This window comes from Pteropus alecto, unplaced genomic scaffold (genome assembly GCF_000325575.1).
Source record: "Pteropus alecto unplaced genomic scaffold, ASM32557v1 scaffold213, whole genome shotgun sequence".
Classification (NCBI taxonomy): domain Eukaryota; kingdom Metazoa; phylum Chordata; class Mammalia; order Chiroptera; family Pteropodidae; genus Pteropus; species Pteropus alecto.
This window is the reverse complement of record NW_006434829.1, coordinates 4,068,158-4,091,425: the sequence shown is the minus strand read 5'-3', so window position 1 is coordinate 4,091,425 and position 23,268 is coordinate 4,068,158. Positions and strand designations below refer to the sequence as shown.

General features: G+C 40.1%; 1 protein-coding gene across 7 annotated transcripts in view; it reads right to left on the bottom strand.

Annotated features, from left to right (window-relative positions):
• Positions 1-2,273: 2,273 nt before the first annotated feature.
• The window catches only part of SBNO1 (strawberry notch homolog 1), a 43,071-nt gene continuing 22,076 nt past the window's right edge, over positions 2,274-23,268 (bottom strand). For 5 of the 7 annotated variants that reach the window (XM_015587952.1, XM_015587954.1, XM_015587953.1 and 2 more), the window contains 19 exons: positions 22,695-22,877; positions 22,043-22,140; positions 20,861-21,012; positions 19,133-19,330; positions 18,582-18,749; positions 18,308-18,483; positions 17,744-17,875; positions 16,187-16,322; positions 15,366-15,478; positions 15,205-15,276; positions 14,649-14,748; positions 12,530-12,616; positions 11,559-11,705; positions 11,379-11,473; positions 11,190-11,282; positions 7,241-7,378; positions 6,488-6,564; positions 4,964-5,157; positions 2,274-3,790 (listed from right to left, as the gene is read on the bottom strand). In XM_015587952.1, coding sequence (XP_015443438.1) covers positions 3,648-3,790; positions 4,964-5,157; positions 6,488-6,564; positions 7,241-7,378; positions 11,190-11,282; positions 11,379-11,473; positions 11,559-11,705; positions 12,530-12,616; positions 14,649-14,748; positions 15,205-15,276; positions 15,366-15,478; positions 16,187-16,322; positions 17,744-17,875; positions 18,308-18,483; positions 18,582-18,749; positions 19,133-19,330; positions 20,861-21,012; positions 22,043-22,140; positions 22,695-22,877 — 2,502 coding nt within the window. In that variant the 3' untranslated portion in view covers positions 2,274-3,647. The remainder of the gene's footprint in view (positions 3,791-4,963; positions 5,158-6,487; positions 6,565-7,240; positions 7,379-11,189; positions 11,283-11,378; positions 11,474-11,558; positions 11,706-12,529; positions 12,617-14,648; positions 14,749-15,204; positions 15,277-15,365; positions 15,479-16,186; positions 16,323-17,743; positions 17,876-18,307; positions 18,484-18,581; positions 18,750-19,132; positions 19,331-20,860; positions 21,013-22,042; positions 22,141-22,694; positions 22,878-23,268) is intronic. The other 2 variants (XM_006909982.2, XM_006909983.2) reach the window with 1 other exon arrangement.

The window sequence follows — 23,268 nt, the reverse complement described above, 5'->3', positions numbered from 1 at the left end:
GTTAGCCGGGGAGACCCCAGACACAGGGATGGGGGGCAACAAACACCCATCATCACAGTGGCTCCCGTTGTTGCTGGGATGCCTGAACTGACCAAACCTCTGTCCCCTGGGGCCAGCCTAATAGTGACTCTTCACACAGCACCGTTCTTAGACACTATCAACTATCACTCAGGTACATTTTTTAAATGAGAATATTTAGATAGGACCTTCCTCTTAGTATCGTATCAAGAAAAGGACCCGAAGGGAAAATAGCCTCTGCTCCTACTTTCGTAAACTGAGATGCATCGACCATTTCCAATCTATGGCTGTTTCCTTTATGCTAAGAGGACCGCGGATGGATGCTGCCCGGTGCCCTTTCTCGTCAAGCAGGAAGCCTTCTAATGACATCATACGGATATTAGCAAATGAATGTCCAAGGGCCACCAGCCAGAAAACTCTGCCTCTAAAACACTATTTCTTCTCCCTGGAGCTTGGTTATCTAGAACGTTTACCTTTACAGATGAAGCAAAATAAAATTAAAAGGTTTATCGTAGCAACTCAAAAAGGTTTCTTAAGTGCTAACTGGATTGGAATAAATACATATATATGTACACACACTACTACATTGCTTTGGATGCAAGTTCTTGCTAATTATACACACATGTAAAGAAAAGATATTCAAGAGTGTATCTGCAACTTAGCAGCGAAAGGGAAAATTGCTTAAGTCATTTACTTTTTGATCAAGTTGTGTTTAAAGAAATACTTCAATACTTTCAGGGATTCACATCATTGATACGCATCTGGATAATCCCTCTAAGCTGTAGACAGATGCCTTGTGGCATGGAGGTTGCTTAACTCAGGGGGACACTAGTCGTCCCCAAGATGCCATCTGAGCAGCTCTGGCCTCAGGAAGTGGTTTTCAGTATAATCGACACTGTAAACTCTGAAAACACTATCGTGATTTACGACCCAGTCTTTGTGCTCAGAGCCATATTGCTAAAAAGGGAGACAAGGCATCGCAGAAGCCAAATGGACTCGCACTGGGTTCGAAAGCGCCCCGGGTTCGGACGTGGCATTCAGATCCTGAAATACACGGACCTGTTTTAAAGAAGTGAACTGCTAAGACTTGGTTTTTGACAGAAGAGGACCTCGGATGCTGGGTTTTCCTGTGCCGGCCAACCTGAACCTGCTGACTTAGATAAGGGCACAGTGTAAAGGTCACATGCTCTCCTCCAGGGGGGATGGGCAGCAGGCTCTGGGTGCTCCACGCACACCACCCCATGGAGGGCAGGGGCAGGAAGGCACCTCAGTCCCCACCCATTACACTGGCTGTCTTTTTGAGGTCTACTGAGAGTTTTCAGGTCTTATTTCTAGACCTGAATTTTAAAAAGCAAAACAAAGCTGTCCTACAAAGAACAGAACAGATGTATGGCCCTTTTGTATCAGGATAGCTATTCCAAGAGCAAGCATTACATCGTCGAGCGTGGGGGTCGACTACCTGCATGCTAAGGAATCCTCATACTGACGCTGCTCGGGGAAAACCGTGGCTTACTAAAAAAGATCCCCTCACACGCAAAAGGGAAGTCAGGCCAACAGCCCACGAGAGCCTATCTTCCCCAGCCCTGCCATGTGGCCTCACTGGAGGGGCAGGCTGGTTCTGCTTCCCTCCCCAGCTCTGTCCACCTCAGTATGATGGGAGCTGACGGGGCTGCCAGGTTAAAAACAGCGGACCTGGGAAGTCTGCTGCATCTGCTGCAGGTGGAATCCGGCTGCTGCTGGCTGCCAAGTGGGTCTCTGTGCCCGGCCCGGGAACTAATTGGTTGATACGCGTATGAACCACTGCCTGAGATACAGGACTAGACTGAGGATAAAAAATTGCATCCGCTGGGCAAAATATGCCAAAGAACAGAAATTATTCTCAATCTGTTCTTTTAGGCAGCAAGAATAAATAAATCCAAAGAAAGAAAACTTGTGGGAAACCTGACACAACTAAACTGGACGTGACCAAACTAGGGCTCTAAAGGAACGAAGCCCCGGCTTTCTAGCACGTAACGTAACGTACAGCGCGCCTGATTCTGAGAGAAGTTTAAAAAGTAACAAAGGAGAACTTAACTTGATAAACATTCAAAAGTACTCTCATTTTACCCTTTCCTCAACGTCGCCTCAACTTTGAGGGGTAGATTTTAAGCCAAAACGAAGGCGACCTGGGACGCCGGGTGCGCCCGAGGGCTGCCGATGGCCGCCACAGACTGCCTCTGAGGGCGGAGAGGGCCTAAGCAAGAGTCCACTTCTCATTAGGGTAAGAACTTTTTATTTGACATCTACAAGACTGGCATCTTGCAGCTTTTGACCAGGTTTATACAATCTCAATTTTTCAATAGTGCAACCTGTGCAAGCAAAAAAAAAAAAAAAAAAAAGAAACAAAAAAAGGAAACAAAAAGACCAATTGTCCCCTCACTTGTTTTTATAAAACATCTATTATAGGCGAAACAAAACTTACCCATATTATAGATAAGTGTCTATTCACATTTGTACATTACCATTTTTAACAGCTTGAGATAAACTCTACAATGTCTTACAACACATTAAACAATATTCAAGTTACTGGGTAACAACAACAACAAGAAATAAACATACAGCAGAAGCCTCAAGTGTTTCCTCATTGTCTAGTTTACAGCTCAAGTACGGTTTCCTTTTTTATGAGTGACAAAGCAAATTAAGAAAATGAAGTAAAAAAAGATTGTTTGCAAGATGGAAGCTGATTTGTACTTCTTCCTAAAACTACCTTTAAGTTAAGGAAAATGTAATTTTGAGAAAAGCAGGCTTGTAGCCATTTTTGCAGCACTCATTAGGAATACTATTAATACATTAAAATGAACTTTTAGGAATTTTATCACAAAAAAAAAAAGTCTGTACTCGTCACCTTGACAAGAAACCTGGGGCAGGGAGAATGGGGGAGGGGGAGAGGTTCACAGGGCCAGAAGCAACACCCAGGTATAAACATTATAAAAATGCAATAACCAATGCTATACACCTACAAATGTTTCTCTCCGTAACCGGACTTCTGTGTTAATCTTGTTTACGCATGCTTTCAAAGACATGCACTGTCAGAACAAAAACTAGAAAAGAACCTGAACGCATGATGTGCAACCTTTCATTTCATGCTTTAATAAACCTAGTGTTTAATAAGTTGGAAAAAGAAACCGATATATATGTTCTATATTTATAGACTCAAACACATGCGTCCGGGGATAACTCCCGCAGCAATGGCATGGATGGACTGCGTTAACCCTGAGCACTGTGTAACATGAAGTAAAGCCAGTTTGGGAAGTTCCAAGCGTTTTTAAACCAACTGTGGTTCGTAGCCTTTAACAAACTCACAAACAGACGAACACACACGCACGCGCACATCCCCTCTGCTCGCCCAGAGCAGAAGCGCATGGGAAGTACCATGGGCAAAGCGAAAGGAAAGACATATGCACCACCATCGCCACTGCTCATCTTCGGCTTTGCTATCTATTCCAGGTTTGTCCTTATTCCCAAAAAAATTAACTAGAGAGAGCACAACTGAAAAAAATTATAATTCTTTGGAAACTGTCCCTGATTTTTATGCAAATGATAAGCTTCAACAGCATTTCAGATACATCCATGTTGAAACCTGTCTGTTCTTATGCGTTGCTCAAGTTGGCGATGCTTTGGGGGTGACGCTGCTGCCAGAGCTGCTTCTGTTGGACCGCAAGCTGTTGAGACTGGTCTGAAGTTGACAGGAGATTTACAAGAGGAGACACACAATTTGCAGGAATGATCAAACCTGCAATTAGAAATAAGACTTTATGAAGGTGGCATCCAGGAGACCATATGGTGTTCTACACATCACAGACAATTCCAAATGGGCGTAATACCAAGTGTAATGGACGAGACCCCACAACTACAGGAATACCTCACACCTGAAATAGCCCTTTCAGAGGAAACCCGATTCCCCTGCAGCACTGCCCACAAACACCTGAGCATGTGCCTGTGTCCACGTCACCCCACCTCCTTGGTGGAGGGACAGAAGGTCAAGTGCAGCACCTTCCTAGCTACTCTCTCTTCGCAGGTCCACAAACGTGTCAAACGCCACCTTCTCTGGCACGAGCCAAAAGACTCCAAGGTAGTGTTTGCAAACTCCACTGCTGACTGAGGCAGGAAACCTCTAAGTGGGCACGGTGCGGACCTCAGCAAACTGGGCAGTGCATGCCCGGGGTAAGAGAATGTCCGACTCCCCCACGTGGGGAGAGAAGCTCCATGTTCCAGAGAAGCCGCTGTGTTTTGTTTCACTTTTTAAAAAAGAAGATGGAAATCCAGGCCTTTGATTTTCAACTGCTGGTAACTAATTCAAACGAAAATGTAAAACAACAATTCTTGAGGGTCAAAAAAGTGTCCATGAATTGACTCTGGCCACAGGCGACCCATCTGCAGCACACGACCGAGGAAGGCTGCTGCAAATGAGACGAAGATGAAGCGACGGGGAAAGTGTGGCAACAGGATGGACCCCCATGAAGCCTGTAACTGAGCAAGCGGTGGGGGCACAGCCAGCCCCTGCCGCCTGCAGGACTCCGGTCCATCCTCTGTGCACAGTGGCTTTGAGTTCCAGTCTCGATCTGGCTCAATAAACGTCACACGGCAGACTTCAGAGCATCTGGGCAAGAGGCGGAGCTGCGTCCCCACGCCAGGGAGCCTGCGAGCCTGTGCAGGCAGTGACGGCGAGGCAGGGGAGTGGGCAGCAAGAGCAGCATAAAACGGAAGACGACACCGGGCTTCGGCCGGAATCAACACTGTCCTTTCAAAGGCTTAACTTCTGTTCAACCTTTTAAGAACATAAAAGCAAGCTCTACCCTACTACTAGACATAAGTGTCAAGAGTCTAAGATGTAAGAAACAAAATGAGAAAAAAACAGAATGATTTGTTCCTCAGCTTAATCTTAAAACAACAAAAATTGACTCACCTACGATCCGCTGTCCATCCTCTGTTCTTAGCCGAACTATCTGCATTTTCACGTTTGTGCCACTGACAGATGCTAGAACACCCTCGACTTTGGTCCAGACACTCAGTACTGAGCCACATAACACGTAATATGTGCGGCAACGAAGGCCTATTTCACAAACTAATCCCAAGCTTGCTTTTTTGCAGTTGCCGCGCCTAGGAGAGATGGGGGGAAAGCTTATGTACAAAGACACACGGAAAAGGCCCGCACGTCTACCAAATTTCAAGTGGAAAATGTCCCAGCATCATTTGCCTTTACTGATAGCTTCTTCGATTATAATCCCGTTGACACACTGAATTATCCTTTCCAATATAAGGTATCACTGCTGATTTTTAAAATTAGTTATTTCTGAGGCCTGACTCCCTATAAAAGGTCTGATCTACTGATTTTGATATCCATTTAAGCCTCTGTCATTTTAATATCTGTATCAGTTTTAGTTTACTGTATCAGTGCTATCTTATAAAATAATGCTGCATATTATTTCTACTATAGTAAACTACCAATATATTGTGGGAAAGGCCTCAGCAAACACCCGCACAAAAAAAATATGAAAATTTATAAACAACTGTGAAAAAGACGTCAAAATTTTACGGTTAAAATTCTTTTCACAATTCATCAATAATTATCTTTCTAGTATTAATTCAAGGTGAATACACAGTATTAGGGCACTTTTCTCGCTAAAACTCAAAGCAAATGTTTTAGAGAGGACTTCTGTAGGTTGACTTCTAAAGTATTTAATCTTAAAGACTTTTCCTAATTTCCAACAAGCACTAATTCACTCTCAAAATGAAAACGAACAAAAAACACTGCTCACATCAAAGCAAATTTGTCTACCTACAAGTGTCTAAAAAAAAAATCTAGCGAAAATTCATCTATATCTTATACCCCTGTTCATAAAGTGGGCCAGATACCCCATTACCTAGTTAATGGATAAGAGAACACTGAGAGAATTAAAGGGTGCAGAGTGTACACACACGCCAGTCCGGGCTCTGATATCAGCACTGTGGCACACAACTCAACGACCTGAGGGCCACAGCTCCAGCTGGCGAGCAGCACAGCCTGCAGCTACTGCTCACCGCTTGAGGCACCTGTGCTCTCCTTCCTACAAGCTCCCTACCTAGCCTTAAAAACAAAACTATTTCAGACACCAGGAAAGCTTTAAAGAAAATGGAAAGAAAGAGAGGAAGAAAAAAATAAAGAAAGAGAAGGAGAGAAGGAGGGACATAAAAGTTAACACCGAGAACAGACGTCCAGGCTCCCAGACAATGGCTGCTTGGTGGTTACAGAGCCTCAGTGAAGAGCGAGGGGCCACCTCAACGGCGTGTGGTCCACACACTCTGAGTGCCCGTGATGGAAAGAGGCACGCCTCACAACAGTGAAGCTGTTCATGTACTCACAGGGGCAGATTGCTAAAGAGTGAAGCCACGTTTAATTAAATCTTGATTACACTTTGGAAAATACGGTGAGAAACGTGAAAATACTAACCAATAAGCATGAGTACAAGTGTCTGCGGACGAACTGTACTGATCTAACCAGTGAACCAGGGCATCGTCTGAGACCACCTGTGAAATAAGACAAAGATTCCACTGAAACAGGTTTGTTTTAAACAAACTGACTCCCTCATCTTGTCTCTAAAGCCGACTTAAAATCATCTCTGTACAGAAAACCTTGCCCTTGCTGCTGGCTGCATTTGAGGACCACATACAAGTTCTTCCATGAGGTTCCTCCTATGAAACGAATTTTTCAAATAGCTGGCTTAATTATAATTGTTTACAAGCAACAACGGCTAGGAGAACAGAAGTATAAGGTAATACTAATAAAAACATAATAACTAATAACCATTGTTAAGAAAAATAGTCATTCACTATTTTTCTAGAAATCATTGCAAAATATAAACATAGCAGTTCACAATAAAACCAGGAGTTGTTTGGAAGAAATTTGTCTTGCATATCTTCTCTTTATTTAAAAAATTCTCATTTTCATAGTTAGCAATGCAAGCTTCCCGTCCTGACAACAAAAGCTATTTCAAATAATCATCTTATCAGTTTCTTCATGGTAGATAAAACTTAAGACCAAGATATTAATATAACAAAACGACAATTTTCTGAAAAATTTCCAGTAATCAAAGAAAAAAAAATCAACAAAATAATTTTATAGACACAAAACACTTCTAAACATAGCTTCTATGTTACTGTATTTATAAATATCAAATAGCATAGTATACAAAAGAAAAAATACCTTCTTATATTTCTTTTTTAGATCAGCATAAATTTCTAATTTGAGCTGTTTCCCAGTATTTGGTCTATAAACTAAGAAAAGCTTCTTTTTAGGGTTGACTTCTTTAACTAAGATGGCAGTTTTCTTGTTGTTCCTTATCTATTAAAAAAAAGTGGGAAAATATAAAGATTCGACACCAGACACCTCAAAACACACTTGTTTTTCTTTGTACCATCACAGCAGCAAACAGAATCTTTTGAAACAAAAGTACGACAGTTTAACAAGGTCTCACCAAGATGAAGGCATAGGTCGTGGGCCAAGACAGTCTTTAGAAAATTGTTTGGAACAAGCTTTAAAGCAGATGTGCAGTGGAGACAACTCTGCACGTTCCAGTCCATGCGCCTGACTCACGGCCCAAAGGAGTGGGCATGAACGGCATGCACGGGAAAATTCTTTTACCTCCGTGTTTAAAATTTTTCATAATGTGGTTGTTAAAAAAGTTACTCTCCTTTCAGTTACAATGAAATACAACCTCCAAGGTGATTTTGATCACTCGCAGTCCTCTGAATTCATCTAAGCCATCTGTGCTACCTACCCCTATGGTTTCCTGAAGGGTGAAATGAGACAGCATCACCTAACCAAGTGATAGGTAAACAGGAAAGCTACGACAGGGGAAACCTATGCATGCAGAATTGGGAAAAGGATGCGCACTAGATATGATGGAACCTACATATGTTTGTTAAAGTTTTTAAAAGTTGGATTCATGAGAGAAATCCTAAGGGGAAGGAGTTATAAAAAGTCTCAATTAAAGGAAAAAATAAGAATGGAAAATTAATTTTATATAAACTTTTATAAATTATATTAATTTCCATTAATTGATACCGCCTTTAAAGAATGGTGAGCTTCCCAGCAAAAATCTCTGGGGAGGAATTGAAGGAAAAAGAAAAGTTGCAAAGTAGAGACATTTCCCCCAGCTCCTCTATGAAATGAATACTTTGTTGAGCTACTAAATTTTTATAGTAAGATAATTCTTATCCTGATGAAAGAAAAAGACTTAATATTTCACTTTTTTCTTCATGGATATTAAAGAGCCTTTGTCTTTTACTTGCTCAAATAATCTGAAACATTGTTTATGTAATTACATTAAAAATTTTTTATCAGTTCATGTGACACAGTCAATAAATTTATACTGAGAACACAAGGTTTCAAGCAAATAACGGTATAATCTGACTTGGTAGTGTCAGATTAACTCATTATAATTATAAAATAAACCGTCACGTTACAGAGGAAATGAAAGCGATTCTGATATGGTTTTCCTAATGTCAACACAAGTGCAACACACTGTGACGCACGTTTGCTCACTGCTGTGGAGCCAAGACAAAGAGCTGGTCCTTCCCTAGACAATGCCCTTCTCGGGACACCAGCGACACCAGCCCTCACGGCCAGCCGCAGCTGCAGGTACCGAGAGCGGGGGCCAGCACTCTCACCAAAACCTGCCATGCTTAGATGCTGGCAATGACTTTGCACGAAAACAGTAACCAATACCCTATGTGGGCCCATCCAGATCCCATTTAAGGGAGAAATCCGAATAAAATCTCGTGAACTATGTCAATATCCTGGTTGTGACATCGTACTATAGTTTTTGTAAAATACTACCATCGGGAAAATTGGTGTACAAGTAATTTCTCTGTATTAATTCTTAAAATCTCATCTGAATTTACAATTATCTCAGGAAGACTTTCAAAACAACCAACCAACCAACCAGGAGCCAGATCCAGTTCAAGCACTTTGCTCTCGGATCAGTGACTAGTAAACCAGGCCTGTGGACCAAATCCGGCCTGAGGCTCCAAAGCTTTACGAACAATGGGAGGGTAGAAGGGTGGGGGGGAAAAAACCACAAAGCAGAGACCATGTATGGCCTGCAAAACCTAAAAATATTTACTATCTGACTTTATCAAAACGTTTAGTACTCCTGCTCCAGAGGGCTTACTGATTGATGGTCTCACCTGCCTGTGGCATCATCATATATGCTCTACTTTATGCGGTTACATCTTGAACCAGGTCTTCATGTACAGCTGGTCATTCAATAAATATTTGCAAATAAAAGCAAAATGTGTACATACATACAATGAAATAGCATTCACTCACAAAAAGCGATGACATTCCGACACATACTATGACATGGGAGAACCTTGAAAGCTCTGGGCTAAATGAAAGCAGCCGGGCACAGGACAAATGTGGCTGATTCCACGTACATGAGGTACCTAAGATAGCAAACTCAGAGAGACAGAGAGGAGATCAGACGCTCCCAGCGGCTGGGGGAGGGGGAAGGAGAGTGGCTGTTTAACAGTCATAGTCTGTTTGGGATGATGGAAAAGTTTTAGAAATTACTATCTTGGTGAGACCTTGTTAAACTCAGTTTATAGATGGTGGCGATGGTTGCACAATGCTGTGAAAATAATGCCACTGAATTATACACTTAAACATGGTTAAAATAGCAACTATTGTTACTTTACCGCGATTTTAAAAATTAACAATGCGATATACCAAAAATCACAATTATACACTTAAGTGAGTGAATTGGATGGTATATGGATTTTATCTCAATAAAGCTGTTAATGAAAAAGAAATGAAGAGATAAAAAGGAGTCAAGCGAAAACAAAGTAAAGATGGACAAGAATCCAATAATGGATAAAAGGAGTCCTGCCTGATAAAGGAGAAATTCAAGGAAATAGAATACTAAACATTTTGCAAATAAAAATGATTCCGAAAACTTCCTGAAATACTAAAATGTGAAACTACACACTGAAAGAGCATATCGCGTACCTGAGAATACTGACAAGAACGACTAATGCCAACGTATGTTCTAAGAGAACTACCGGCCTTCAGAGAGCGAGAGTACTGCGGCACGCAGACAAACAGAATAATTAAATTAAAAAGAGAAAGAAATCAGCGCTCATCAAACTCCAACGGCGACTTTTTCTCAGAAGAATTTGTAGCATATTTAAGTAGAATTCAAGAAAAGAAAATGTGAACTGAAGATCTCAGTCTCACGTTCAGTAAGACTGTCTTTCAAGTATAAAAGAACAAACCCAGAGGCATGCGAGACCTCAGGGCGTGAGGCTCCCATCAGCCCTTCGTGAGAGACCCACCCACTACAGAACGGGCTCCGCAATAAGGAACCACAGAGATGCTAACCTGAGGACGGCCGAGTGAGTGGTGAGCATTAAATGTCAATTAATTGCCTGAAGAGCTAAGATTAAATGAGGATTTAAGGGAAGAGTGAACTATGTAATTGCCATATGCTGACAATGCAGAATAGCACGATTACATTTTAAGATGGAAGAATGGAAAAAAGATATGCAAAAAAGATAGTTTTTTAAAAAAATAATTTTCAGGAAAACTGAATCGTAGTAGCGATAATATTTACCATCCTGTGTGCCCTGGAGAATAAGAATTACTAATATAAAAGAAAGAAAACAACTAAATATCAGAGAAGACATGAGATAAAAATTCCATGGTTTTGAAAAGAACTAAAAATATGAATTTAAGATACTGTGCTCTGTATGGATGTACGCATGTGTGCGTGTATGTCTATATGTAAATGTACAAGTATATACACACACATACATTTCTCCCTCCTTAGCTCTGTCCACAGGCAAACCCTAAATAAAAGTAGTTAAAATGAACCTTTTAAACGTAAAGCATTATTAGGAGTAAGGAAGGCATGATGTTACTTAAAAAGTTCAATTTGCTCAAAAAAAAAATTAATTTAAAAAACTGCATCTAACATCCCTCAAATATATTAAGTGAAAATGTACATAAATGGACAAACTCACAATTACAATGATTAATTACCAAAACAAAGAAAACTAAATATAATTGGAAAATAGGCACAAAGCAGAGAATCTCAATGCTGGCAATGAAAACACACTTCTGAACAATTCACATTTAAAGGAAAAAGTCTTACTTGCAGTGACAAGTAAAAGCCATCATCTGGTCCTGTTAGCTCTGCCCAAATCTTGGTAGCTTCCTCCCAGGACATTCCCCTCTCTACACTAATCTATAAAAGAAACAATAACATTTAAATTAAACTCCCTTCTGTGAGTGCCGACCACAGAAGGGCATCACGCTGGATCGACGCGTTTTCCAAACTTACCGTGTATAGCTCTACATGCCCAGAGGTTGAATATCCCGGAGTCAGAAACTTCTTAACATCACTTTTCCTCACTTTTTCATCTCCAGAACCAAGATCTTGAACAAGAAAAAGCAGCATATAAATGTAAAAGGAACATTTTATCAGGAATGCACATGACATTTAAAACATTCCCCCACTTACCTAAGATTCCCATATCGTATCTTCCATTTTTTTTGGCATTTTGAACAACTGCAGTAAGTGTGTCTGCAAAATACTGAAACAGTGCATTCTGCTGATGCACCTCCATGCCCAAAATTCTATTTAAGAATTTCCCTATGTTGTTATAATCTGCAATGACAAGATCATATAAGAGATTTAATGCATTTGAATGGCAATTAAACATGCACGCATGTAAGAAGCTTAGTCCAAGTCTCACTCTCTCCTCTGGCCTTCCGTCACAACTCCTGCACTGCTCACAGTGCAGCCACGATCTCACCATTTCTACCTAAAGTGATCACCATGACCACAGTACATGCGCAAAGGCCGTGTTTGCCAAATTGAATTTTGCATCTTCAACCTCACTTACTAAAAGTATCAACACAATTTAACACATAGGAATGTTTGTTCTCCAACATTATTTTTTTTTAATCTTATTAAACTTATTGGGTGACGCTGGATAATGAAATTATATAGATTTAAGTGTACAATGCTAAATATGTCATCTGTACATCACGTTGTGTTCACCACCCAAAGTCAAGTAACCTTTCGTCACCCTGTATTTGACCAACACCGACTCTTAACTAGCAGAGCTGTGAGTACTACGAGTCAGTGATGTTATGTGCCACTGTGGCCACCTGAACACCTGGGAGCTCTGGGAGACAGCCCGTCTGAGCGCCAGCCTCGGATCAGCACGTTTTAGAAAACGTGACAGCTGATCACGTGTGCAATCTGGGGTGGGAACTGCTGCTGTATGGACAGGTCGGGGATCTGTCTGATCTCTGAGATCGATCTCTTCTGCATAACCACAGCAGGGAAAAGCCACCCAGAGTGCTTTTTGAGCACGCAGTAACAGGAGACTGAGACCTCCGGACTTGAAGCGTCCCATTCACACAGACAAGCATAAACCGCAGAACGGGCTTTAACGACGCAGCACCGGCTCTGCGCATACAAACCAGCACCATCACCTTTGTCCAGAGTAAGGATTCCCGAGCGGTCTTCCACGCTGATCAGGCCAACTCCTATGAGCCCTTGCCGGACATCTGCAGGAAAGTGAGTTTATAAAAAAAACCTCAGAGGTTGATAAGCTGTTACCTGACTAAACAGATGAGATCAAGTTCTAGCTTTCAGACACTGCGTATTGTCCACACTTTCTATTAACTGAATTAAACGGAACCCACAGTCCTCAAAGATCGTGAGGCCCTCTGAAACGCCGCAGTACTCAAGCCTCAATACTGTTAGTTCAAGAAAATATCTTTCCAACAGCATCTCTGGCAGTGGAGGTCAGTTATCCCCACAAAATCTAAACAATTTTGAACATGCAGCAGAATAATACTACCTTCAATAACAGTATAAATAAGAATGTAACATTTTTTCCCAAACCTTACTTATCAGTATCGACAAGGTGATGCACAACAGAAGCAAATATGACAGTGTATTCTGAATTGTGTTACTAGGAGGGCAGTTTGCGGAGTTTGTAAAAGTCCTGGGATTCAGGCTCAAACTCAGCCTTGCAGAACAAGGGAGAGAAAAGGGTCAATAGGAAGCACGACGATATCCTAGGTACGCATTCATTTCATCAGCCAACACGCTGCTACAGGCTCAAAATTGTTGTTTCTGTGGGTGACAATTACGTGGCCAAAGATCTCTACTGCAATAACTCTTCCTTTGGGGACCCATCCGATGGGTGGGGGGTGGGAGGAATTACCTGTATAGAGGGATAGCTGTATAAATTCAGCACTACTTGTTATGAGGGAATGATTAAGCAGCTGTTACGTAAGCTAGCTATAGAATGCTATGTGACTATTAAAAACGTGTTAGTGATACAGCCGCCGACTTGTAAGGGAGTCTGTGATGTATTGAGCAAAGTACATAGCAAGTAACATGAGTAACATTTAAAAGAAAAGCTCTGCGTTTAGACGAACACAGAGAAAAGATGCTAGAAGGCTGCCCCAGTTCAGGCTGTTAACATCTGTGATCTCGGCGGGCGGAAGTTAAGGGGAGGGGACTGACTCTTCATTACACACGTTTAGATTCCTTCCATTACTTAAGATGATTGACATGCACTTTCAAAAAATTAGGAATAAAGCGGAGAGTTATTTTTGCCACTACTTCCAATGACCAAAAAAAAGAGCAAAAACCAGAGACGGAGACAGAGAGAGAGACAGAGACAGAGACAGAGACAGAGAGAGAGACAGAGACAGAGGGAGAGAGAGACAGAGGGAGAGAGGGAGAGGGAGAGAGAGAGACAGAGGGAGAGAGACAGAGGGAGAGAGGGAGAGAGAGAGGGAGAAAGGAGGGAAGGAGGAACAGGGCCAAGGCTTTGTTTCTGTTGTTGGTAAACGCCCTCCGTGATGCTAAGCACCCTGACAGGCATGTCAACATGGACTGCCACCAACTAAATGCTGCTTTGACTGGGAAGGACTTCCTAGTGAGAAATGCTAACTCAACAGCAATATTTCAAATATCTGACATCTATTTATTTTCCAAAATATTTTCATAGTTTCCTGAGCTACTAAAATCACCTAGACTTCTTACATTTATGGGGTAAAATATACTCTACAGATTACAGGATAGGTCAAAAAATTTCTATAACACTACCTAGAACTTCCTTTTTTCAACATGGGAATTTCCAAACACATACAAATGTAAAAAGTATTCTATAATCAAACAGGTACTCATAACCCGATTTTAACAAGTGTTAACACACGGCTAATTTCGTTGCACTTACACCCCCGCCAACCTCCACAGGTTTTTACCTAGGTACTTTAGCTTCAAAATTAAATTTTAAAAGCTATTTGGCATAGTGATCTTAATCTAACAAAACCATTTTCCTCTATTAATCCAGTAATAACACGTAATAAGCTGTCAAGAGCAAAAGCACTTGATTTGAATGAAATTTAATAAACCTAATGGTTTATTATAATTGGTCAACTTAGGTGCCTTCAATTTCTAACTTTTGAGTAATTTACAGTCCAAAGAAGTCTAAAAACAACGTTGCACGTCACAATAGGTTTTAGTACCTCCTGCTGGTGGTACTCACTTCCCTCTGTTATGCTTATTTTAAAAAATTACCTTTAAAGAATTCTCCAGGGTAGTCTGGAGGTGGCGATACCATAGGAGAATCTAAGTTTACAATAGATTTCATGACAATTTCTAAAGCATTTCTTCCATACTGTAATAAAAACAACAACAATTATCCAGTTTCAGTATTTGAATACTCTTCAATCACATGACCCACTAAGCTCTATAAACACTAACTGTACCAAAGATTCAAAAACAGCAGGACTAAATTATCTTTATATGTATTTTATAATGCCCAGTATCCAGTTCATACCTTACACACAGCGAGCATTCGATTAATAAATAACTTCCTTTACTTCTGGGGTATCATACTTGATGCATTCACAAGTATAAATTATATTCCTATTTTCCAAAAGGAACGAAAAAATGACTGCATTACAGAGTTGATCTCTAAAGATCGAACTGATATGTGGAAGCCTGTCTTACAGGAAACCATGGTTTTACAGCAAAACCATAAGAGGCAGTTTTAAAGGTTTAAACTGTAACCACTTTCACTTTTGTTCGTGACAGACACAAGTTTGCAGGGCCACTGGAAGCTGAAACGTACCTTATTATCAAAGTTGAACCTGCTCAGATCTCTAGATTCTGTTGCTCTTCTATCGCCATGTGTCAGTGCCCCCTATCAAAACGCACAATTTCCAGTCAAGGAACGGAAGACAGATAACACACACCTTCTTTTATATGCATCTATACAACTCAAAAACTTACCAAACTCTCAAGTCTTTTGGCAACAATAGATGCAAATCTCTGTTCTCCTGCCAATTCAGAAATCAGAAAGACGTATTCGGGAGCAGTAACTTGGTTTGATCTATGAGTTCGTCCTGAAATGACATCAAAAACAAATCAGATTGTGTTCACTACATACAAAGTATTCTGAGATCTATTCTTAGCTTTCAACACTAAGCTGATATCCAGAAACCCTGAAACAAGAAGAAAATTAAAGAATGTAACAATTACCATAACTCCCCAAAAAGTAGGAAATCAAAACACTGACTTGAACAACAGCCACATTCAGAACAATGTCTCCCCTTACAAGGGAACAAAAACTGCCACAAAACTGTGAAATGATAAGCACGTGACTCCCGCTGCTCCAGTCTGGTTAATGACAATGTTGCTGATACACAGCTGCTCTGGATTCACCCAAAATTGTTGTTTTTTAAAATCTCCAGATAACGGGGACATGAATATGAAGAGAAGGGAGGAATAATGTGCCCTCGGTTAAGCCGAGGGCTGAAAAGAACCCGAAGTGGCAGGTGCTCTAACATGAACTGTCTACGTCCTAAAGGTCCATAATGCAGACACTCCGAGGAGCCCTGCCCTTGGATTTAATGCAACGAACCCCAGGAAATCCCATTGCAGATCTTTCACGTCTCCTAAAATAGGTACGAATTCATGACGCGCTATTTTAAGGTATATGCAATACACAAACACCTCCAAAATCTACACATCTCGAGTTCTAAGATGTCTGACATTAAATACAGATTTTGAGTGTACATATTTCCCCAGTGAAATTCAGTGTACAAACTTACCGAATTGCTGAATCGCTCTATCGGCGCTCCATGGCAATTCCAAAGTCATGTGAACTCTTCGCCTTTGATTTTTAGCCCTCCGGTCTGCTTGTAACGAAATACCTGAGCTGGCAGCTTCTGAGATGATAGCGATGTTCTGCACAAAAAGTTAAGTGGGGGAAAAGATCATCTCCGCACAAAGCCAAGCAGGGAAGAAATCTACGGTCCTCAGGCAGACTACTGGGGGTCCACCGATGCCTAGTCTCCCCTTCTTTCTAAGTTACAGAAACCCCAATTTTAGCCTGCGACATGGCTGCCCAGAATCAAGGCTGCATTCCCAGTCTCCTTGCAGCCAAGCGTGAGCACTCTAGCCTGCAGGTTGTAGGTGATGTGACCAACGTCTAGGTACTGTCCTTAAAAGTTGAAACCATGTCCTTCTCTTTTCTCCTCTGCTGGCTGGAATGTGGAAGTGTGATGGATGAATGTGAAACGGCCGTCTCACAGGGAAGTAACTTGGGAGTGGAGGCTCGCAAATTAAAGGAACACAGCCGAAGAGGCCTGCTCTTCAAGGGGCCATGCCAGCCCTGGCCTGTCCATACATGGGACAAGTGTACACGGGAAAATAAATGCCCACCTTGCTCAAGTCAATATGATTTTGGATCTCCTGTCACCTCTCAGCCAAAACAGGTTCCAACTAATACAACTCCTAACGCGTATGGCCCGAAATTCATGAACCAAGTATATGAACTAACTGATACTATCTCTACCTACAATCTTTAAAATGTGTAACATGAGCTTTTCAATACATTTGAAAGACAATTTTGATGGTGGTAACTAACGCCTATTTTCTAATTGCAAAACAGAAAAATCCATCGAAATCTAATGCGAAATGGGGTAAAGAAATGAGATTTTAGTCCTCCTTTTTTAGATCAAGGGAGGAGGTCGTGTGGGGCAATCTCTTTTTAGCAATCTCATCAGCAAATACTTATCGCAATTCCACCTTGACGGAGGAAAAACGGATCCAACCATCTTGACTGATAAAGTTTACTTAACAATAAGAGCCTATAGAAAGACACAGCCTCTGGAGGCAAACAAGGTCTCTCTAGAGGTCAGGTGCAAGTTCAATCCACCAGTCGTTTGGAGTAAACCATCCTAATATAACATGGCATAGCAATAACAGAAACAGCAAAACCAAAACGTACTAGTCATCTGGGCACACTTAATGTATTTCTAGGTTCAAAACTGGACTGACACTACCGTGTAGCATTAGATGTAGTGCCACTAAGGTGACCAGAGAGAACGTAGTATTTTAGTATTCTGATTAAAGATTTCAGAAGCCTCCAAAGCCATCAAGAGCCAACATCTAATTCTGTGCGCAAAATAAAAAATACTTATTACAATTCATGAGAAAACATGCAGAATGTTTAGTGATTATGTGCAACTGCTAAAAAAATGTAGAATAGCAACATTCAACATAATTTATAGGAAAAGAAAAATGACTTATGTAAAGATTAAACTAAATGTCTAAATGTATAGGGCAGTATTCTCACCATTAAACAGCATCCCAGAAAAACGTACCTTATCTCCATCCATAAATCTTTGTTTTTCTGTGATATTTAGTATTTCCACAGGGACATCAAGTTCAGATCTTGACTCATAAGATATGCTTCCATCATCATTGCTTACAACCCTCCCCTTGCGGCCAGTCATCTGCAAAGCCAAACAGTGTCGCTTATAATTAAGGCATCTGACTCGGGTACTAAGACTACTCCATTAGAGCGTCTCGGTGTGAGACGGAAGGGGATGAAGAAGCCAACTGTATTGCGCAGCCTATGTGGCACGGGGCACTGTGGCAAAGAGAACGTTGCGACACAGTCTTTGATTTTGAAAAGTTCAAATTCCAGTGGAAAAAGACGCATGGCGATGACCACAAAAGGCTGCTGCTTGACGGTACAGTAACAGACAGATCGGTGTCTTGGGGCGGACACTCGATACTGGCCCTAGGATGAGAGCTAGAGAACAGGGTTCTAAGACCTCAGGAGCAAATAAGATTATGTGACAATACCCAAAATATCACTCATTCTACAGGGTTGAACAAGTGGCAAAAAATTACCGAGCGAGCCACGATCAAGTCATATTTACCTCGGCGACATTCTCAGGGCCACCAAGTTCATCAATAAGTTCATCCAGGGTATTAGGAGGAAGGTCTTCAGCTAATTTTTCTAGTTTATCCAGCAGGTCTTTCTTCATCTGCTGGGCCCTCTCCACGGCATCCTGACTTGTTATAAGGCTACTGTTACTGTTGGTGTTGCTGTTAGCTAGATAAAGTGCATTTGTTAAAAGTCAGTACAAAGTTTAAACACCTGTTTTGTTTAAAAGCACATTCCATAGACAAAGCAAGCTTCCATGTGGATACCTGGTGCGCTGTTAGGAGCAGGCGAAATAACTGGTGTAGAGGAAAAACTAGGTCGTTTTGATCCAAGACCTGATGCTAATAAGGCACTTTGAATAGAATCTGGATCTATGCTTTTCTTTCTTTTTTTATCTTTGTTTTTCTTGTGGTCTTTTCTGATTAACCAGGGATCTGAAAATTTAAGGAAAGACTGAGTCAAATCATTTGTGTTAAAACAAGTGCAGAACCTTCAAAGGAAAGCCTTGAATTTTTTTGTATTGTCAACTGATAACCTGTAAATGATCACCAACCACAGTGGTCCAGTTCATCCATACACCATGAGGCACAAGTTCATGGTTTGAGGTTAAAAATAACTGCACAAGATTGAGGTGGTCATCCCACATAAATGAGCTTAACGTAAGGCAGATGAGCTTGGAGCCCTCCACCAAACAAAATCTAAGACTCTGGGGGATGATTTGTACTTCACAGAAAAAAAGGTTTTAATACAACGTCCCATTTAAAATACAAAGCTGTAACTGCCCTTTTGTTGACGCTGAACACAGTCAGGAACTCACCGTCTTCATCATCCTCACTTGACTCGTCTCTAAATGGGTTGAAGTCGTCATCATCCCCAGAACTCATGTTTTTAGAGCTCTCATAGTCACTTTCTTCGTTATCAGAGGCATCAGACTCGCTTCCACTGTCATCAGAACTGCTACCGGTAAGGCCACCTACTTTTCGTGCTTTTTTGGCTTCTCGAGTTATTTCTTCACCTACCCTCAAACCCAAACAAGAGAGTGAGCCCAACACACTGTTCTAAAACTCCAGGAAATTACACTCTAGTTCACGAGTTAATTCAAATGAGAACTGTACAAGAAAAATATCTACTAAGTATAAAAAAACAAAATTCATGGGCAAAGAATCTGAATAAATATAAAACAAACAAAAAAAAACCAATAAAATTCACAAACAAGCACTAACCTTTTGGATTCACATAAGAAATCAGGTTACGTTCAATTATTCTTAAGAAACTAGATATATAAGTACAAACTCAAGAATGCCTCCAAGTGCTCAAGTTTGAAAATAAATTCTGGACAACAGAGATAAAACGGAACCTCTGGCATTATTATAATTTAGTTGTGTATCAGGTTGAGGTGAGGCCTCATCATCATAGTTCTATAGAATACTTAAAAAATAAAATACTTAAAAAATACAGAACACAGCTGACCCCTGAACAACACAGGTGTGAACTGTGCGGGTCCACTTTTACAAAGATTTTCTCCAATAAACACCAAAAAACATTTTCTCTTCTGTATGATTTTAACATTTTCTTTCTCTACCTTAGTTTATGTAAGAACGTGGTATGTAATATGTGTAACATACAAAATTGTGTTAACTGACTCTTTATGCTATCTGTAAGGCTTCTGGAAGGTCAAGAGTAGGCTATCAGTAGTTTGGGGGGAGTCAAAAGTTGTACAGATTTTCAACCGTGTGAGGGGCCAGTACGCCTAAGCCCCGTGTTGTTCAAAGGTCAATTGTACTGTAAGATAAACGATCTCTAATACTTCATTTTTAAAAGCCAAACAAGGTGCTGACCTGGATTCTTAGTGAATATATTCAAAAAAGATACCCGGAACAAACCAATCAAAACTAAGAACATTAAAAAGTTCACATATTTAAGACGGCACTGATTCTAAGACACACCATTACTAATGTGTCACTAAAATAAAAAATATTGCCAAACACACTAAAATAACCAACCTATTTTCAGGCACGTTAAAAATATAAAAAAATGTATTTCTTAGAATAAATGAAAGAGGGTTAAAATGTCAGGCACTGCATTTACAACACACAGCACCAGGTCTTCACGATATAGGAAGTTATCATCACCGTGTAGACAGAGCCTGAGAAGGTAACCTCTGAGAGTCTAGCAGCTTAGCAAGCACAGCACCATGAAATGGCTAACACACCCACCCACTAGCTGTGTGAATCTGAGAAAATTCCTTAACCTCTTAACCTTTCTGTGCCTTAGTTTTCTGTCTATAAAACTAAAACACTAAGTAAGACCTGCTTTCGCATGGGTTCCTCGTATGGCCAGTGCGTACCAGTGCCCAGCACCAGCCAAACTGTTCAAGCTCTAATTTAAAACAAGGGGTTTCTTGTACATTCAAAACTACATGAGCAACAGTGAAAATATGCTCCCACTTGCCAATTCGAGGAACGCAGTTAAATCCCAAAATATATCTGCTTCCACATGCTCAAATTTATACTTGTTTGAATATCATTAAAAAAAAAATACCCACCTTTCCGCTTCTTTATTTTATTTTCTTTACAAGGACTATCTCTTGGTGAACTGTTGTTACTTGGAGCTGTCAAATCGATTCCCAGCAAACTATAGAGTTTTTTCCTGTCTGGAGCAGGGAAGTGTTTTTCAATAAGTGACTGCAACACCCCTCTGCAAGAGAAAGAGAGTGACAATGAGTGGTTCAATTTATAAAATATTACATATAGTCTTACTGAAGATACTTCTTAAAAATGAATATACTTTGTTTAATCTTATGAAACATTTATAATCAAGCTCAAATGAGTTTTAATATTCTAGGCCAAGGCTACCTAAGTGCAATATAATGCAAGCTAAACTCCCCCTCCACAAAAAAATGCAGTTTTTATACTTTCTAATTTTAATATTTTATTTAACTCACTATATCACTTCAACATGTAATCAATCGATGAGCTGTTTTATGTTATTTTTCCTAAGTCTTTGAAACCTGGTGTGTATTTTATACTTACAGCCCATCTTAATTTGGACTGGCCCTTTCACCTGATCAGTAGCCACATGTGACTAGTGGTACCATTTCAGACAGGGCAGTACCATATACACAAGTACAGAAGAGTACAGATTAGCAGGAGCATGTTTTGCTTTTTATTTATATCCATCTTAAAAGGAGCAAAATAACCTTTGCCACCATCCTGTCTCTATGCCCAAGAGACAGGATGGTGGCAAAGGTTATTTTGTTAATTATACTACCAGTTAGAATTGGCAGGTTAAGCAAAAAATAAAAATAAAAAACAATGCCTAAAATATTTTTTAAAACTTTTAAAAAATATTTCATGACTACTTGCATTAGAGCTTACAAAACTGGGGCAAACTATACTTACTGCTTATATACTTACTGAAATTGTAATTTCAAAATACACAAAGGCGAAACGAAAACTGAAACTAAACCCAGCTGTCACAGATTTCTAAGATGTACAAGACAAACAAAAATCAAGCTCCTTCTGTAGTCCAAATAGTGGGCATAATATTGTCAAAATGCTTAACATTTCAGCATTTCGGTTATTGTTTCCCACAGACACACACAGAATGGCAAAAGCTAAGATCAGAAAAACTTTAAAAGATGACACAGATCAATCAAAAATTTTGCCTCTATGGAGTTCTAACATTTAAATTAATCCAATTAAAAACACAAAACCAAAAACATTACTTGGCAGTTGAGACAAAATCATTCAATTCTCCCCCGCCCTCTTCCAAGGCTTCTAATGTTCTAGCTTCTCCTGTAGACTGCAGACCAATTACCACACACTGAAGAAAAAAGAAAACATATTAATTATAAACGGAACTACACATGTGATTTAAGACATATTTTAAATATTTAATAAAAAAAATTTTCAAAAAAGAATGACCCTTTACTGTACATGTGTGCTCATTTTTTAATCCTACATACATTTGAGACACGCTATGTACAAAAAACTTAGCTAGGAAACAGGATTATAGCAGTGGACACAACTGAAGCCCCTGCTCGAGTTCTTTGCGCTTTAAGTAGATACGTAACAGCAAAAAGAAAAAAACCTTAAGGCAATACACATCCACGTTATCAGTCGTTATACCTACGGATGGCCAAATCACAGTCGTGTTTATTATTTTTAATACATTTTTGAGCTATCTAAATTCTTTATAACCATGCATTACTTATATTACTTTAAAAAATATATTTTTTTAAAGTCTTAACTACATTCATTCTTTTACGACTATCATTTAGAAAGAGCAGACTTTACAAGTAGAAAACCTCAACACCCAAAAGACTTAAAAAAAAATATAACCAAAGGATCAGTCATTTAATGTGCTGTCCAACTTACCTTTCCATTCTTGATTTCTTCTCGAGCCAGCTGCACGACCCTTTTAACTTTGGATGCTATGCACAAGTACTTGAAAAATCTCTGGTGAGCAGACCAGAACTGACCCCACATGGACTTCTTCATTCTTTGCTCGGCGTCGATCAGATCCGCGGCTTGCTGAAATCGCTCTCTGGCAATGACCCACTGAAGATGCACGATCGACAGTTTAGGTATTTCATCTTTGAGTGTAAACTATTTTTAAATGACTAATTTAATCAAAATAATGTTAAGCTCAAGACTTAATATTTAACATTAACTTAATAAAGCACATGCAGTGAACTTGGGACTCTCTAAACATGTTCTTTAGGACGCTCACCTACGGTTGTCCGAAAATTCTTATTAACTGATGCGGTCATTTTAGGAAACAGTTACGTTGTGATTTTTAAAACCGTGCAACTGAAATAAATAGCTGTTTTTTATAAATTAGCAAAGAGAAAGCTTGAACTTTTAGAAAAATAAGGATCTGATGATTTATCTGTTGTTTTATAGCTGAAAAATATTCTTGTGGGCTGACCCGCACCACACTGAACAAAAG